Source organism: Kogia breviceps, chromosome 6 (assembly GCF_026419965.1).
Source record: "Kogia breviceps isolate mKogBre1 chromosome 6, mKogBre1 haplotype 1, whole genome shotgun sequence".
NCBI classification, from domain to species: domain Eukaryota; kingdom Metazoa; phylum Chordata; class Mammalia; order Artiodactyla; family Physeteridae; genus Kogia; species Kogia breviceps.
The window spans coordinates 114,477,068-114,494,302 of record NC_081315.1 but is presented as its reverse complement, the minus strand read 5'-3'; the positions used below and the strand labels follow the sequence as shown (position 1 = coordinate 114,494,302).

General features: G+C 38.8%; 1 protein-coding gene across 6 annotated transcripts in view; it reads right to left on the bottom strand.

The window, feature by feature from the left end:
* Positions 1-17,235, bottom strand: part of NPNT (nephronectin) — a 78,789-nt gene that overhangs the window by 33,093 nt on the left and 28,461 nt on the right. For 3 of the 6 annotated variants that reach the window (XM_067036438.1, XM_067036437.1, XM_067036441.1), the window contains 4 exons: positions 12,838-12,930; positions 7,514-7,606; positions 3,029-3,148; positions 304-423 (listed from right to left, as the gene is read on the bottom strand). In XM_067036438.1, the coding sequence (XP_066892539.1) occupies positions 304-423; positions 3,029-3,148; positions 7,514-7,606; positions 12,838-12,930 (426 nt within the window). The remainder of the gene's footprint in view (positions 1-303; positions 424-3,028; positions 3,149-7,513; positions 7,607-12,837; positions 12,931-17,235) is intronic. The other 3 variants (XM_067036440.1, XM_067036439.1, XM_067036442.1) reach the window with 1 other exon arrangement.

Here is a 17,235-nt window from a genome sequence, read left to right as displayed (position 1 = left end):
ATGTCCTAGAAATACTGAGCTCTTCTTGTTCCCTGAATATTATGCTCCCTCTAAACTTCGATGCCTTTGCACGTGTGGTTTCCTCTGCCTGAAGCTTCCTCCTGTCCCTCATTTTGTAGGGAAACAAAGTTTCCACGGTCTTTTCACAGAGAGAGGTCCCCTTCTGAGACAACTGATATAGTCTAAAGGATAGCTAATTACCTGATGTTAAGTAACTGCCCTTTTTCCTTCCTGCCATCACGTTTCACTTTCTTCCTTACCCTAGAGAGGCTGATGATACAGATGCTTGATTTTACAACTCACCCACACAGGTCCTCCCATCAGGAGCCAGCCGTAGGCCGGGAGAGGGGCACTGGCACAGAATTCGTCCTTTGACAACATCACAGCCATACTGACAGTTTGCCATGGAGCACGTCAGGGCACCTGGAAAGACAGTGACTGTCCGAGAGAGGCAGAGAGCATACTCTGTACCTAATATAACTATGTTTTCTACTTGTCCTGAAATCAGTGACACTGAATCAACAATGCAGATGAAAAGGGCTTAGTTCTCCAACAGTCGAAAGAAAGTCAAAAATAGGAGGAAGAACACAAAGACCTTCTTCCCTCAGGGATAATTAAGAAGTGAACCAGCTCTGTTAGCATCTGGGGAAGACCTTTAATGTATTTGAAGAAATAAAAGACAAATGTAAAACTTTATCTCACAGAGATTATCTGGAAGCTTTTCCAGTGGCCGAGGAAATTGGAGCATTGAGGTGTTTTTCCAGATTACTCATGTTAAGTGCTGGTCTTAACTAAGGCATCCAAGTAACTGTCTCAACCATCCATTAAACTTCCCCAGGTACAGCAGATTTCCAACTGAGTTGTACAATGTTAGAGGATTCTAGCATCACTGCCACATGTTAATCAACATGAACTCACCTTACTGCAAAAAAGTTCCATGCTAAATATGCAATGATAAATAAAATTAGCTAACATTTTTTATTTTATAAAATGGAACCCAGTTAGAGATAACTGATAATTAACTGATTGATAATTAACTAATTTAACTGACAGTTCAGTAAAATTAAAAATCAAGTCATCAAACATAGGCAGAACACTCTATGACATAAATCACAGCAAGATCCTTTTTGACTCACCTCCTAGAGAAAGGGAAATAAAAACAAAAATAAACAAATGGGACCTAATGAAACTTAAAAGCTTCTGCACAGCAAAAGATACCATAAACAAGACCAAAAGACAACCCTCAGAATGGGAGAAAATATTTGCAAATGAAGCAACAAAGGATTAATCTCCAAAATTTACAAGCAACACATGCAGCTCAATAACAAAAAAACAAAACAACCCAATCCAAAAATGGGCAGAAGACCTAAATAGACATTTCTCCAAAGGAGATATACAGATTGCCCACAAACACATGAAAGAATTCTCAACATCATTAATCATTAGAGAAATGCAAATCAAAACTACAATGAGATATCATCTCACACTGGTCAGAATGGCCATCATCAAAAAAATCTAGAAACAATAAATGCTGGAGAGGGTGTGGAGAAAAGGGAACACTCTTGCACTGTTGGTGGGAATATAAATTGATACAGCCACTATGGAGAAGAGTATGGAGGTTCCTGAAAAAACTACAAATAGAACTACCATATGACCCAGCAATCCCACTACTGGGCATACACCCTGAGAAAACCATAATTCAAAAAGAGTCATGTACAAAAATGTTCATTGCAGCTCTATTTACAATAGCCAGGACATGGAAGCAACCTAAGTGTCCATCAACAGATGAACGGATAAAGAAGATGTGGCACATATATACAATGGAATATTACTCAGCCATAAAAAGAAATGAAACTGAGTTATTTGTAGTGAGGTGGATGGACATGGAGTCTGTCATACAGAGTGAAGTAAGTCAGAAGGAGAAAAACAAATACCATATGCTAACACATATATATGGAATCTAAGAAAAAAAAAATGTCACAAAGAGCCAAGGGGTAGGACGGGAATAAAACACAGACCTACTAGAGCATGGACTTGAGAATATGCGAAGGGGGAAGGGTAAGCTGGGACGAAGTGAGAGAGTGGCATGGACATATACATACTACCAAACGTAGGGTGGATAGCTAGTGGGAAGCAGCCGCATAGCACAGGGAGATCAGCTCGGTGCTTTGTGACCACCTAGAGGGGTGGGATAGGGAGGGTGGGAGGGAGGGAGACGCAAGAGGGAAGAGATATGGGAACATAGGTATATGTATAACTGATTCACTTTGTTGTAAAGCAGAAACTAACACACCATTGTAAAGCAATTATACTCCAATAAAGATGTTAAAAAAAATCAAGTCATTAATTATTGGATATCATATAACCACAATCTCAATTCAATGTTCAGCCTCCTGAGAATTTCAGGCCATTGTCTGTTTTTATAAACACATCAAAATGATAGTAGGAAACACCATCCATTTCTTTCTTACAAAGACACACACAAAATCTACTTTTATGTTATTATAATCTTTTTTTCATTTGAAGTAGGTTTATTTTTTTAAGAAAAAAACTTAGTCTTCAGACTATTATAAAGAAATGTAAAAATGAAGTGAGGAGATACTTATGGATGGTTTATATTCAATCACCAGGCTGGATGGATTCTCTACCAGCAAATCATTTAGTGTCCATCCTTACCGAGAGCACAACAGCCCTCAAATGGTCACCAGTGTTCTTTTTCTACGTGGAATGGTTCTATGCCCAGATAGAAGACAAGCGGAAAAGTGCTAGGAAAAACGTTAGAAAATACATTAGTTTTGTTATTCTTGTTCTAAAGACTATTTCCAAATCAATTTAACATTGGCACCCCTGATAAAAGAATGTTAGACATCTACAATGGGCAACTCTTATTTTGATTTTCCATTCCTCAGGCCCACATACAAACACGTGCTCACATCCTGTTTAGGAGGAGGGCTAGGAGGCCACTTTTCACACACTCCCAGAGCACAGCATGAAGTCAAGCCCAAAGCAGTTAAGATTCTTGACATACTTGAGCAGGATCCATCCGGCATAAGCATGTATCCGTTGAGACAGTAGCACTTGTAGCTGCCGTAAGTGTTCATGCACCTGTGCTTGCAGGGCCGCGGCTTCAGGCCACACTCGTTTAGATCTGAAAAGAATGGGGTTGAAGCAGAAATTTGACAAAGCCTCAACATTAGTGCAAACCACTGAAAATGCTTCTCTGTTCCAAAGAATGAAGGAGAAGAGTCAGTCAAGCTCTAGTAACCAGCCATTGACATAAGAGATAGAGTCTGTTCACAATGTCTTCGTTTTAATGCTGGTTACACTGGGGGCCACCAGGAGTTTCCTATCAGAGGTGACCGAAAGCCTCACAATAATGGAAGGCCGTGTGAATTTCTGGAACTTAAGTAATGTAGTACATGTGATCTCTGTTTACACAGGACAGCTGGGAAGATTCCCCTCAGAGACACGTGGCTTATCAACCCTAGAAAGAGCAGAGCACAAACCATCTTTCTGACTCCATAACCTCAAAATATCTGGGTGACACTACTAGAGTCCCTCCTGACAATGTGATCTTCCTATTTCAATTTCTTCCTGTCTGTTTAAAGAACATACTGTGTGAGCCTATCTTAGTTTACAGAAAGTACATGGATTTTTAACACTAGACTGCTTTGATCTTCCCAAAGAAAAGCTCTTTTTTTCAGAGGATAGAAGCTCATTGAATTAGAGTGATCAATATTGAGGTTCCTCTTGTTCAATCTTATACAGTGTATATTGATCTCAGATTAAAGAAAAAATATCAGTCTCCTACTTTAGTAAAGCATTTGAGTCACAAAATAAACTTAAAAAAAAAAAAAGACCAACATCATATTTTCATTCATTCTGCAGTTAGGAAGGGCATACAGAAATACTAATGGACAATATATAATAGATTATCATTATGTATTTCAGGTTTGTTGGTTTAAATATCAATATGAAGTGAGTTAATAAACTTCACTTGAGAATTTTCCAACTCAAGTTGAACATTGCCTCAAGTGAAAATAAATCTCATGACAAATATACACAGAAACAGTAATGTCCAAAATATAGACTTCATTAACAAGAAATGACATGTTTATTTTGTCTGCACTGCCAGCATAAGCATCTGATTAGCATAATTTAATTATCTACCGATCCATATCGTCAAACCAGAAATAAGGATATATCTAGTTGCAAGTTGTTTTCAAATGTAACCAAATTTAAATCTTGCCAACTTGGCCTTTTTTCTAACCTTAACACAACTGTAAGCAGATCCCCAGCTGGGTGAAGCCTGTGGAGGTTACATAAATAAACCAGATGTCTTCATCATCTCCTATGCTTTAATTTCAAACTTCATATTCTCTTGTCCAGTCAAGGGTATTCACTTCACTTCTCATATTCTTCTACCTTGTATTTTAATATTTATTAAAAATTAGAGTCAGGGAATCTTTTCTTATGTTCTAAGAGGAGTTAACTATCATGCCTGATATGTCCCTGCAGATTCACATCTGGCTTTGACAAATCCCTGATTGATATTATAGTAAATAGTATTTAAATCTGAATACATTGTTAGAGAAAGACTTTGTGTTTTAAATATTCTTCTGTACTAAGCAGAAATATAACAGAATAGTACAACAAATAACAGAGTAAGACTGAATTCTATACCTCAAGGGTAGGATACTGATGGATATAAAATGTGTCAATTAAGAACCCTTAAGTTTATTCTTAACAAGCCTCAGAAACTTTGGTGTGTTCCTGATGGGAACTGGTTAGATATTTATAGCTCCAGGCAGCTCACACACAAGGCGTATTTACGCTGATGGAAATTTCTTCAGACACTATGGCCATGAACTAAAGCTGAGGCCACTCAGCCTAGGCTGATAAAGGGCCCCTTAGGATGGCTATGAGAGTCTTTATGATCCAGACTGGGGTTGCTGGTGGTCTTCAATCCAAATTTATCTTTCCCTTCCCATAAGCAAAAGCACTTTGGGATTCAGAATCACGAAATTGAAAGGAAATGTAAAATCGATAAGATGTCATAATTCCAATAAAAAGACCCAAACCAACCTGAGAATCATCTATGAAATAATATGGAAAAGGAAATAAACATGCAGCATTCAGTGGGCAAATGTAGAGATGCTTGTTGGCTATTTTACTATTAATAAACTGACACGTAGGTATCCAAATAGGCTGAAAGCAATTTGAGAAAGCTGTATTCTAACAGCTGGTGACGGGCGGGATGACACTCCCTGATAGTTGGCTGCTGTCGATGTCCCCCGTGACTGCTACCATTGCCCCTGGCCACACGCATGTGTCTCCTAAAAACTTCCCACTGACCCTTACAAAACCACTGCAGAAACGATGAAATAGGATTCCATAAGTCAACAATGATCAATTTTTACCAAATAGCAGAACTTTGCTAAAGCAGGGAGTTTCAAAAGATTAAAAGCATCTGGTGCCCTGGTGATGAACTTTTTCCTCGATATTCTTCAGGGTTTCTAGTCTATGATTATTATACCTTATTTTCCTATTGACCAAATGCCTTATAAAATTGAGTTAATACTTGCTGCTCCCAAAACGTCTTGGATTATAGACTAGTGACAGTTTTATTACTCTCAAGTTAAGTCAGAAATTCAAAAATGACACTTCCAATTTATAGTAAATGCTCCTATAATAATAAGCAAAATGTAGAGAACAAGAAAATTACTCTTGATCTCACTTTCTCAAATCAATCTTAAAAGTTGATAAGAGAAGGTAGGAAAGAAAACTTTAGTGTCTTTACTTTAAATTTACTTAAATCTTGCTCTTTTTTCTAGAAGTTTGTAATGTAACATACATTATAAGGAAACTATGATAAAAAACTAATGAATTCTATCATGTACCTATCTTACATCAAGGACAGAACTTTACAATTAAACCACTTATATTCAAATGCTTAAATTGCTGTATATACAATTCTTAAAGAGCATCTATTCCAGTCAGGAGTATATTTAAGCAAGTTGGTGAATTCAGGAGCTTGGGTTGGGGGTGAAGGGGAAGGGGCCGGCTCAGAACAAAAAATGCAAGCTGCGCAGCATTATAATTACACTTCAGGAAGAAAAAAGAATCAGAAATTGTATTAGAATGCAGACACTGAAAAGTGCTTGAAAATCTGGAAGCGAATAACTGAGTATGATAACCCATTGGATTTTTTTTTTTTTTTGCGGTACGCAGCCTCTCACTGTTGTGGCCTCTCCCGTTGCGGAGCACAGGCTCCGGGCGCGCAGGTTCAGCGGCCACGGCTCACGGGCCCAGCCGCTCCGCGGCATGTGGGATCCTCCCGGACCGGGACACGAACCCGCGTCCCCTGCATCGGCAGGCAGACTCTCAACCACTGCGCCACCAGGGAAGCCCTCAATGGATTTTTAAGGAAAATAATCTTTCATTCATTTAATGTAATTTGGACTTTTTTTTTTCCCTTTGAGGCTTAAACTGTGCAAAAAATTAGTCTAAAAAATTAGACTCAGAAGTCTAATCTTTTTTTTTTACATTTTATCTGACTCAAGTGGAGGTCACAGGCAAACAGATCTCAATATGTCAACTGCCATAACTTTTACTCTTTAAATTTTCAATTTTATACTTCAATAAAAAATTTTTAAAAAGAAAAAAGAATAAATTTTCAATGATTCTGAAATTCATCCCATTGTCCTAATTTCTTGATCCAAATGCATCAAGTTCCCTATGAGCAGAAACAGTAATTAATAATTTAAATGAGTTTAATTCAGTTATTCTAAGTTCCTAAATCTATGAGTGAGTGAGGAATAAAGTCTTTTAGAAATACTGTAGAGTCATACAGCCACCTAATTTTTCTACAAAATCTTCCAGCCTAATGATACTTTTGCTGTTTCTATTCTCACACCAGCCCTGTGAAGAGAGCAGGAATTACTCTCCTTCTATTACGAACTGGTTTGCTAAGACTTCCTCTCAATCATTGAGCTACTTCAGCACTGTGCTAGAACCAGAACTCAGGCTTTCTAGTATCACAAAATGTTCACCAAAAGAAGGAAGCCAATGTATGGTTTGATTTTCAAGTGACCTAAAAGCTCTACACCCCAAATGTGGTGGTGGGGAAGAGGACTTGAGCACTTCTAAAATCTATTTAGCGAAAGTCATCAAAACCCCAATCTCAGGTGCTTTGGAATTCCTGACTTCACCTACACAGGAAAACAAAAGTTATTTTGTTATCTGATTTTTTAGAAAACATTTTGAAACCCAGACAAGAAGAAGAAAAGCAACGGATACATGAGGCAGGGAAAGGATAGCGGAGGCTCCAGGCTTTGTAGAGCACAGAGAATCAGCACCAGGTGACAATTCTTGCTGCTTGCTTCACATGCGCAGCAATGTGGAGGACTAGGCACTCCTGGGGTGAGTCTTCAGAACATTGGCAAGAAGTGACAACACTGCAGGAAGCCGTGCAGGTGGGAGGAGCAGACCACCTGAAATAATGCACGCTCACCCCTTGACGGTAAACTTGTGGCTTGATGATCCAGGGGTTGTGAAAGAGGCTGTTCACTGCCTTGGTCAAGAGGAGTTGGGTAGAAGTGTTCATCTTCACACCAGGAAGAAGGTAATAAGAGGCAACATTGAACTGTGGTCATTTTTAGCCCTAAAAATCTTTATAAGTGTATATTAAACAATTATATAAAGTTAGTGGAGTTCAAAAAGAATGCTTTAGATACTTTACAAAAATTAGTTTCTAGTTCTTCTGGTTTCTTTTTTAATTTTAATTTCTATGTTCCTTAAAATTTATCACTGCTATTTTGTGTCCCAAGAACACACAAACATTATAAGTTAACATCCACGTACATCCTCATATCAATTTTTTTAAGCACCAAAAAGGAGATGGTCCTTTTTCAAAAGATGATTTTAGTCATCAACACAGACAGAGAACTCAAAAAAACAGATTATATAAAAACTCAGTATTATCAACCTGCTCTGTTTAGGTACACCTAGGTCTTACAGGACCAATTTAAAATCTTTTCCTATATTATTATGTTGTCCAATAGTTTAAAACACTCCAGAATTATGCAAATTTATGATTTGCATAAAGATCTCATTTAAATAAATAACACAATAGATCATGGATGTTTTAATTCAAGTGTAAGAACTTATGTCACATTTAGGTCACATTTAATTAGAATATACATAAGACACCCCATGCAAAGATGGATAGGACTGAGATATCTGGGGCTGGAAAAAAAAGAGAAGAATATACATAAGATGCTTTCTGCAAAAAAAGGTTACTGTGGCCATTATTACCTAACCAAAATATTATAAGTTGAGTGAGACCCAAAGTAGAGTCAAAAAGGCAATCCCATCCTGTTTCAAGACTTCATATTATTAACAGCCAGTTAAACTTCCAAATTAAATGAACGTTGGTTCCTGGGGTTGAAACCACATATCGTTCAAAAACTAAGGCCTTAAGAAACTCCCTTAATATTAGGGTTAAAGCACTTTGACTATTGTGCTAAGGAAAGCAATCAACTGAGGCTTAACTAGCTCCACCAAAGTTTATTGTCTGGTTCTGTGCTATAAGATACCGATTCTTTTCTTGGGATAAGGAATTCAACATGTGAAACATAAACCATGTCAAAACATTAATAATTGATATTTATAAATTGTTTCTTCTGAAATTATTATAAAGCATGCTGTAATTCAAAAGAATATCTTTCATGAAAATATGCAATGATATGGTATATTACATGCCCCAAATTATTCTCTAATGGGAAAGTTATGAAAAAGATTATTATCTATAATAGTATCTCTTTTTGGCTGAGGATATTTGTATGGGTACAGAGACTCAAGGAGGGGGGAAATCTGAATGAATTAGAATTACCAGAGAATGTAAGGTGGGAAAAAGCAAATCTTGCCAGAGTTCAGGTTAGAATTTCATCTACCGTGAAAGGCACTGCCTTACAGAATATGGTCAGTCCAAGGCCATGATTTCATACATGATCTGGCTATGGCAAATCCAGAGAATAACTCGGAGGCAAGCAAAAGCCATCACCAGCAGATTCACACTAATCTTGTAACAAGTCTGCTAACTTAAGCCAGTTCCACAGTGGGCCTGCCCTGCTAGTCCAGCAGCTCCCCAGGCAGCTCTGAAAGCACTCATCTACTCAAGCTGTTCACTCAGCCAAGCAAGTTCCCAGGGGGTGGGTTCCTAAAGCACACAGCTCGCAACACAATTTTTAGCGGATACAATTTTTGCCTCATACCAAAACCTACTTTTAATCAAATGTTAATTTCCAGTTCTGTGGAAATTAACTATTTCAAGTATACCTCTTCTTAACATTTCTCTCCTCAAGAAAAAAGAAACTAGGGACTTCCCTGACTGTCCATTGGTTAAGACTCCACACTTCCACTGCAGGGGGCACAGGTTTGATCCCTAGTCGGGGAACTAAGATCCCACATGCCTCGTGGCATGGCCAAAAAAAAAAAAAAAAAAATCCAAGACAAACAACCCCCTCCACACCAAAACCTCTGTGCTTAAATTTAAAAAAAAGAAAAAAGAAACCTATTTGATTTCCCATATTTCTTTTTTTTTTTTTTTTTTTTTTTTTTTTTCCCGCTGCGGAGCACAGGCTCCGGACGCGCAGGCTCAGCGGCCATGGCTCACGGGCCCAGCCGCTCCGCGGCATGTGGGATCCTCCCGGACCGGGGCACGAACCCGCGTCCCCTGCATCGGCAGGCGGACTCTCAACCACTGCGCCACCAGGGAAGCCCGATTTCCCATATTTCTGAGGCATGTTTTCCATTTTATTAAAATGTATGGTCTGGATAAAAAACTGTATAAGTTCATTTGTTATGTAGCAGATACAGACAATTTGATCTAATAACGTTTCTGGGGGCCTCTGGACAGCTCTCCCACTTACCTGGCTCACTCCTGGCTGCCTCTCTCACTCTGACAGATAGTCCATGGATTCAGAGACTAAGGAGCTATACCAGATAACTCCATGGGACTCTTTCCCGTTCCTATGGTGTTCAGGACCAAGAGCCATTATATGAAACAGTCACTAAGCAAATATTTAATATGCACTTATCATCTGCAAATCATTTTGATAAAAGTTTTCGGGAACCTAGAAATCAGAGGGACCCCACAAAGGGTTCCTGCTCTCAAAGAACACAAACCTTCCCATCAGGAACTTGCCACGATTGCTTTTATGGTAAGGAAGGAAAAGAAAGAGATGATTAAAACACATAGGTTTTACTATGGACTGGAGTTTTATAGACAAGACTGAACCTGAAATTACATCTTCAGTGGCAGCACTATTTTTACAGGTGACAAATCCCATTTTGCCACTAATAAAATCCTCTTCCCCCTAACTATATTTAGTTTGGGGAGGCAAGATTTCAACTCAGTATATTTCGATTTTTCTTAAGAGAAATGGGTATGTATTGCAGGGTAAAGTACATGGTAAACTGGTTTTCTGAAAAATAAGAGATACCCAGAGATGGATCCATGTTCCAATGATAGTTTTAGTCTCTGAAGCACATTAAAGTTGATGTAGTTCCTGCAAATAAATTTAAATGAATTTCTCTGTAATCTCAACAGTGGCTTCTTTTAATAAGTCTTCTAGGGCTTCCCTGGTGGTGCAGTGGTTGAGAATCCACCTGCCGATGCAGGGGACACGGGTTCGTGCCCCAGTCCGGGAAGATGCCACATGCCACGGAGCAGCTGGGCCCGTAAGCCATGGCCACTGAGCCTGCGCGTCCAGAGCCTGTGCTCCGCAATGGGAGAGGCCACAACAGTGAGAGGCCCGCGTACCACAAAAAAAAAAAAAAAAAGTCTTCTATGTATACATTCCTGGCTTCAGGACAACAAAGTTTTATGGTGGTGACATATTAAGGGAACCTTTGATGGTTTATGTTCAGCACTTAAAAAAAAGAAGCATGCTGGCACTCTCAGATGAACACTGACAACACAATAATCAGAACTGAACATGCTGCTGCTTGAGAACTTACACTGGAGAGGAAGAATCAAATGGGTTTTTAAAAGAGTGAACTGAGATAATAAGAACCCCACTTATTTTGAAAATACTACCCCACTTATTTTGAAAATACATACCCACATATGTTAGGTAAATTCCAAGTTAAAAAATATATTATAAGATAGAAAAGAAACTTTGGAAAATATCAACTATCAGTCAAGTAGCTGATACTAAAGAGCACACTTTAGAATAAACAGCTTGTCCTACCATTGGACACGTCACATTTTACGAACATGGATTTCATCTGGTAGTTCAGGAACAATTACATATACTTTCAAATTTCAGTGTTCCTAATTCTTGTGAAAACTATGTCTATAAATCACAAGTTTACATGACACACTTAAAGGAGTATCAGATACTGAAGAATAAGAGTATTTCAAAAAGATTATTTCTGTATCAGGTGAGGTCAACTATGTATGTATGGGGCAGTTAGACCCTACATAACTCTTTCATTTGACATTTAAAATGCTAGGAAAAGGACTTCCCTGGAGGTGCAGTAAAGAATCCGCCTGCCAATGCAGGGGACACAGGTTCGATCCCTGGTCCAGGAAGATCCCACATGCCACGGAGCAACTAAGCCCATGCACCACAACTATGGAAGCGCACGTGCCGTAGAACCCGTGCTCCGCAACAAGAGAAGCCACTGCAATGAGAAGCCCGTGCACCGCAACGAAGAGTAGCACCTGCTCGCTGCAACTAGAGAAAGTCGCACACAGCAATGAAGATCCAACACAGTCAAATAAATAAATAGATTTTTTTAAATGCTAGGGAATATTACTTTAAGGAATAAGTGATAAATTTTACTCTTCTATCCTTGCATCTTTCTAGTGAAATCTAACTCTATCTTTTCTTTATTTCTGTTTTTTTCTTTTTAACACCCAATAGTAGAAAGTTTTCGGTTAAAATTAATTAAAAAGACAAGTCTTCTCAGCCTTGTAATGAAGTATGTGTCAGAGGATCACATTTCCAATGACGTTTTCTTCATCCAAAACCACACTGGTAGAAAGAACAGGAGTTATACAGACAATTGCTCTAAGTTGACATAGCAGATCTTTTACCAACTACTTTTGTGAACTTGGACAAGACACTGAATATCCCTGATGTCTCTTCAAATGAAAAATGAAATATTATTTATAGCTTATTATAATAAATAACACTCTACCTCCTAATGCTATTGTAGTGATGAAAATAGATAATATATGTAAAATACCCAAGCACTGTGAAGGCTAAATAATGATTTGCTTTTATAAGCATCTGATGCCAATTAAAAATAACTTGCTAAGTTAATCAAAGTCCTTCTCAGAGGAACATTACAAACTGGTCAACAGTTGAAGGGAATTTAATCACAAAGATCAAAGAGCTCAGAGTTGGAAGGGACCTCAAAATTTCAAGCCAAACCTCCTACCTGACTGAGTATTAAAGTGTTTTCATCTAACAGAGATCCAAGGAGGCTATCAATTTGCCAAAGCTTCCCAACTAGTTAGTGGAAGAACAAGGAGGTGCAGAATGTTAAGGCTTCTAAGGTTACTGATGCTGCAATTCTCTTTTTCAAAATCCATTTTCATTATTAATAGTGAATAAGGGTATAAAATTATTTTGATTGCACTCCAATTAAATAGATTTTAAAAGAGTTACCCTTATTATATTTTTGTCTTTCAGCAAAATAGCATCTCATATATTTGGTGACAATAGTTATAGAAAAGTGGTTTGCATGAGAACTTAAATTTTTATATCAGGCAGGAGTAGAGAGGGCTTATGACTGTTTACTTGTGTCACACAGTTTCCCTACCTTGATTGCAGGTTTTGCCGGCATATCCAGGATGACACTTGCACTTGTTTGGTCCGATGCATTCACCGTGTTTGCACTGTGGCTGGCACACAGCTGTGAAAAAAGGATATCATGCATTATTTCTAGGTCAGCAGCATGTCAACCAAGTAGAATCTACGTCATGTACTAGTTTGATAATAAAAGAAAAAACTAAGAACTTATACAATAGAGTAATATACAAGATCATTTTGTCCCGGAGCAGTAAACATTGTCTAGACTACAGACTCACACACATGTGTTTTGCGTGTGTGTGTGTGTGTGTGTGTGTGTGTGTGTGTGTGGTGTATTGCTTGGGGCTGAAAATTTTGCTAAACTTGAGGACAATATTCAAATAGCCAAATAGAAGAAAAATTGGAAAACTATGCATAAACACAACTGATGTTTGTCAATAGTTATCACTTTATAATAACCTGCACCCATACTTTCAAAATCATTTTCTCAAATATGCTTGAAAACATAGTTCTTAATCCAAAGATATCGGTTAAGTATGAACTCCAAATAAATTTCCAATTAGGGGCTTCCCTGGTGGCGCAGTGGTTGAGAATTCGCCTGCCGATGCAGGAGACTCGGGTTCGTGCCCTGGTCCGGGAAGATCCCACATGCCGCGGAGCAACTAAGCCCGTGAGCCACGGCCACTAGGCCTGCGCGTCCGGAGCCTGTGCTCCGCAACGGGAGAGGCCACAACAGTGAGAGGCCCGCATACCGCAAAAAAAAAAATAAATAAAATAAATTTCCAATTAAATAATATTTTATTGGAAATGGTATTTCCAAGAATAAAATGGTTCAAAATGAAATAAAAACTGAAACTAAATATTTTTGAAACCTCAACTCAAGAATACTTGTCATTTTTCCCATTCTTAACCTTAAGTTGCATCGTAATTGCTCATCAATCTATAATACACTTTCTACAGCCTATCACAGAAAATAGAAAGTTCTATTTTACATTTCCAGTCTTCCATCAACTGAGTTTGTCTTCCTTCAAGACCCCAAAATGCTATAAATCATCATCACTCAGATCTTTTCACAGTCTTCAATTCCTAACAAGATACTGGTTAGAACTTATTCTGTTTATACAGTGATTCTCAGCAGGGGGTATTTTTGCTGCCTATGTATGGGGCATTTAGCACAAATGGAGACATTTTTTATTGTCACACTGGGAAGAGGGTGCTACTGGCATCTAGTGGGTAGAATACTGGGATGCCGCTAAACATCCTACAATGCTCAGATAGCCCCTGACAAAAACAAATTATCCAGCCCAAAACACGATGGTGTCAGATTGAGAAATCGCTCTATACCAAATACACGTATCGTGCTACACCAGATACTAAAATAGATGAAAAATAATTGTATAGTGTGGTCACTGGCCTCAAAGAGCTTACAGTCTAGACGAAGAGACAAAACAATCATGCTTTAAATTCAAGGCAATATTTATTTATGAGCAAAATTGGTGGCACATATGAAATTTGTGAAGAAATCATCACACCAGCATATCCATATAGCGTTGCACAGAAAACCTCGAAGAAGAGATCTTGAGTTGGATCTTGAAGCCAGGGTAGACAGAGAAGAGAGCGGACCATCCAAGGTATTGAGAACTGTAGAGCCAAACAGGCCATCATTTATTTAGAGGACACTGAGGAGGCCTGTCAAGCTAAAGAGATGGGTAAATGCTGGGGGGAGAGTGAGAGGTGGACAATCATAGGTGAGTGCTACCAGACAATGATGTTCCCCAAGTTTTAGATTGAGGATTATATACTTTATCTATAAATGAAAACTTCATCATCATCAGGAGGATTACCTGATTAAATAAAAACTCTGAGAACATGAGCACGGTGATGATACGTAGGAGAGACTGGAGTCTGACATGCAGAAGGCAGGGTTTGTTCTTGGGACAGGAAGGGATGGGCTTCAGTAACCGCTGAGTGAAGAGCAGACGGGTCTTGAAGACCAGGTGGAGTGGGGTCAACGGTGACCCCGTGTTCTCCAGTCCCTGACACCTGTGTCCTCTCACATTAGCCCATGCTTTTCTCCATTCTGGGAGATGCTCCCATTTTCGGACAATTCTCAAACATTCCCTTCAAAACCCTAACCCTCCTGTGAAGCTGAGGTGCATGTTATTTTTGGTGTTGTCTACGTTTCCTCATTCAACTCTCACCAACCCTTCCCTCGCCTGGCACTCCACAGGCTTAGTTGCCAGCCTTACTTTCAGGCCTTTCCTGCCTGTATATTTGTCACCCCAGCTGGACCCTGTACCGTGATTCATCCTTACTGCTGCTCTGTAGGTATTTAATGCAAAAGTTTGCAGAGAGAAAGGGTGAGCAGAGTGTAAATGGTAGAGAAATGCAATGGGGAAATTCATAAAAATCTGATTTTAGATATGGCATGACATCCAATAGGAAACAATTCTGTTCAGATCTGTGAGAAGAAATGCACTACCTAGGAAGGCCTTCCAGTATGATGCTTCAGCCAATTATATACCCGGTAGATGGTTTATATGCAGTTTTAAAAACAAGTCCCAGAAATAAGCCACGTTTTATGTAATTTCCAGACCCAATCACCAAGAAATGCAAGTTAGAAAGACATTTCTTTAATCTTAAAAAGAGATGTTCCATAAATTTTAACAATTATATATGAATACAACCTGAATGAATCAGGCTATCACAGAGGCATCCAAAGGGCCATATTTAAAAAGAAAAAGTAGTATATCAACTACACTTGAATAAAATAAATTTTTTAAAAAGAAAAAGAAAATAAAGAAAAAGTAAACACCTCAAAGTAATTAAATGCAAGTCTAGGTAATAACCTCCCTAAATAACTGGAATTTGAAAACATCTCAAAAACATGAAAAAGAAGTTTAGAAAGTACCACTAAAAATCATGAAAAAGTTTATTTATGAAACAAATATAAGGCGCTTAGGCTGTGTTGCCTTTTGACCCACTGACCAGCTTGAAGATCATCCATTTATAGTACTTTCAGGTGCTTTTCAGGAACAAAGGTTTTTATTGTCACCCTCCCTTTCTCACTGTTTGTTCTCAGTGGAGTGTCCCAATCTGGGGCACATTAAATGCCCTCATTCCAAGAGACCCAGCTTGTTAATGTTTCTTACATGTTTAGGGAGCCAGTATTTTCAAACGAACTGCTGTTTGCACGTCTACCCAGCAGACTATTCACTGAAGTAACCAATGACCTATATATTAGCCAACAGGGATTAAATGGAATAGGATACTCACAATGCTGATGTAACCAACTTTTTTTCTCTTACAAAAAGAACACCCTTTGAAAACGGTTGCACAAAAGACTATCTCCTATTATCTTGCTGGCATTAGGTCTGCAATGTGACGTTCAGTCCAATAAACATGAACTGAATATTTAATACATGCAATTATTCTGCTAGGCAAGTGAGGGTGATGAAGGAATCACAGAGGATTTGAAAATTAACTGTGAAACTTTCATACACTGGCTGAAAGTTAACAAGGGCTATGATAGAGAGATGAGATAAAAGAAGGGGGGAGGGGCAGATCATAACTGTGACTGAGGTCAAAAAGAGTCATGTACCAATATGCTCATTGCAGCTCTATTTACAATAGCCAGGACATGGAAGCAACCTAAGTGTCCGTCGACAGATGAATGGATAAAGAAGATGTGGCTCATATATACAATGGAACATTCCTCAGCCATAAAAAGAAATGAAATTGAGTTATTTGTAGTGAGGTGGATGGACCTCGAGTCTGTCATACAGAGTGAAGTAAGTCAGAAAGAGAAAAACAAATACCGTATGCGAACACATATATATGGAATCTAAGAAAAAAAAAAAAAAGGTCATGAAGAACCTAGGGGTAAGACCGGAATAAAGACACAGACCTACTAGAGAATGGACTTGAGGATATGGGGAGGGGGAAGGGTAAGCTGTGACAAAGTGAGAGAGTGGCATGGGCATATATACACTACCAAATGTAAAATAGTGCGACGCAGCTGCATAGCACAGGGAGATCAGCTTGGCGGTTTGTGGCCACCTAGGGGGGAGGGATAGGGAGGGAGGGAGGGAGGGAGACGTAAGAGGGAAGAGATATGGGAACATATGTATATGTATAACTGACTCACTTTGTAATAAAGCAGAAACTAACACACCATTGTAAAGCAATTATACTGCAATAAAGATGTTTAAAAAAAAGGAAATGTGATCTGAGCAACGCCTTAGAGGTAAGAGGCAGAGATAGTTGGGATGGGAGACAAAGCTTTTCAAACTATGAGCAAAGGATAGGGGAAGGACAATGAAGGGAGTTCTCAGGGAGCACCAGAGCTCTGGTGGAGCTACAGTACAAAGTGCTTAGAACAGCAGATGGGAGCAAAAGACAGGGCTAA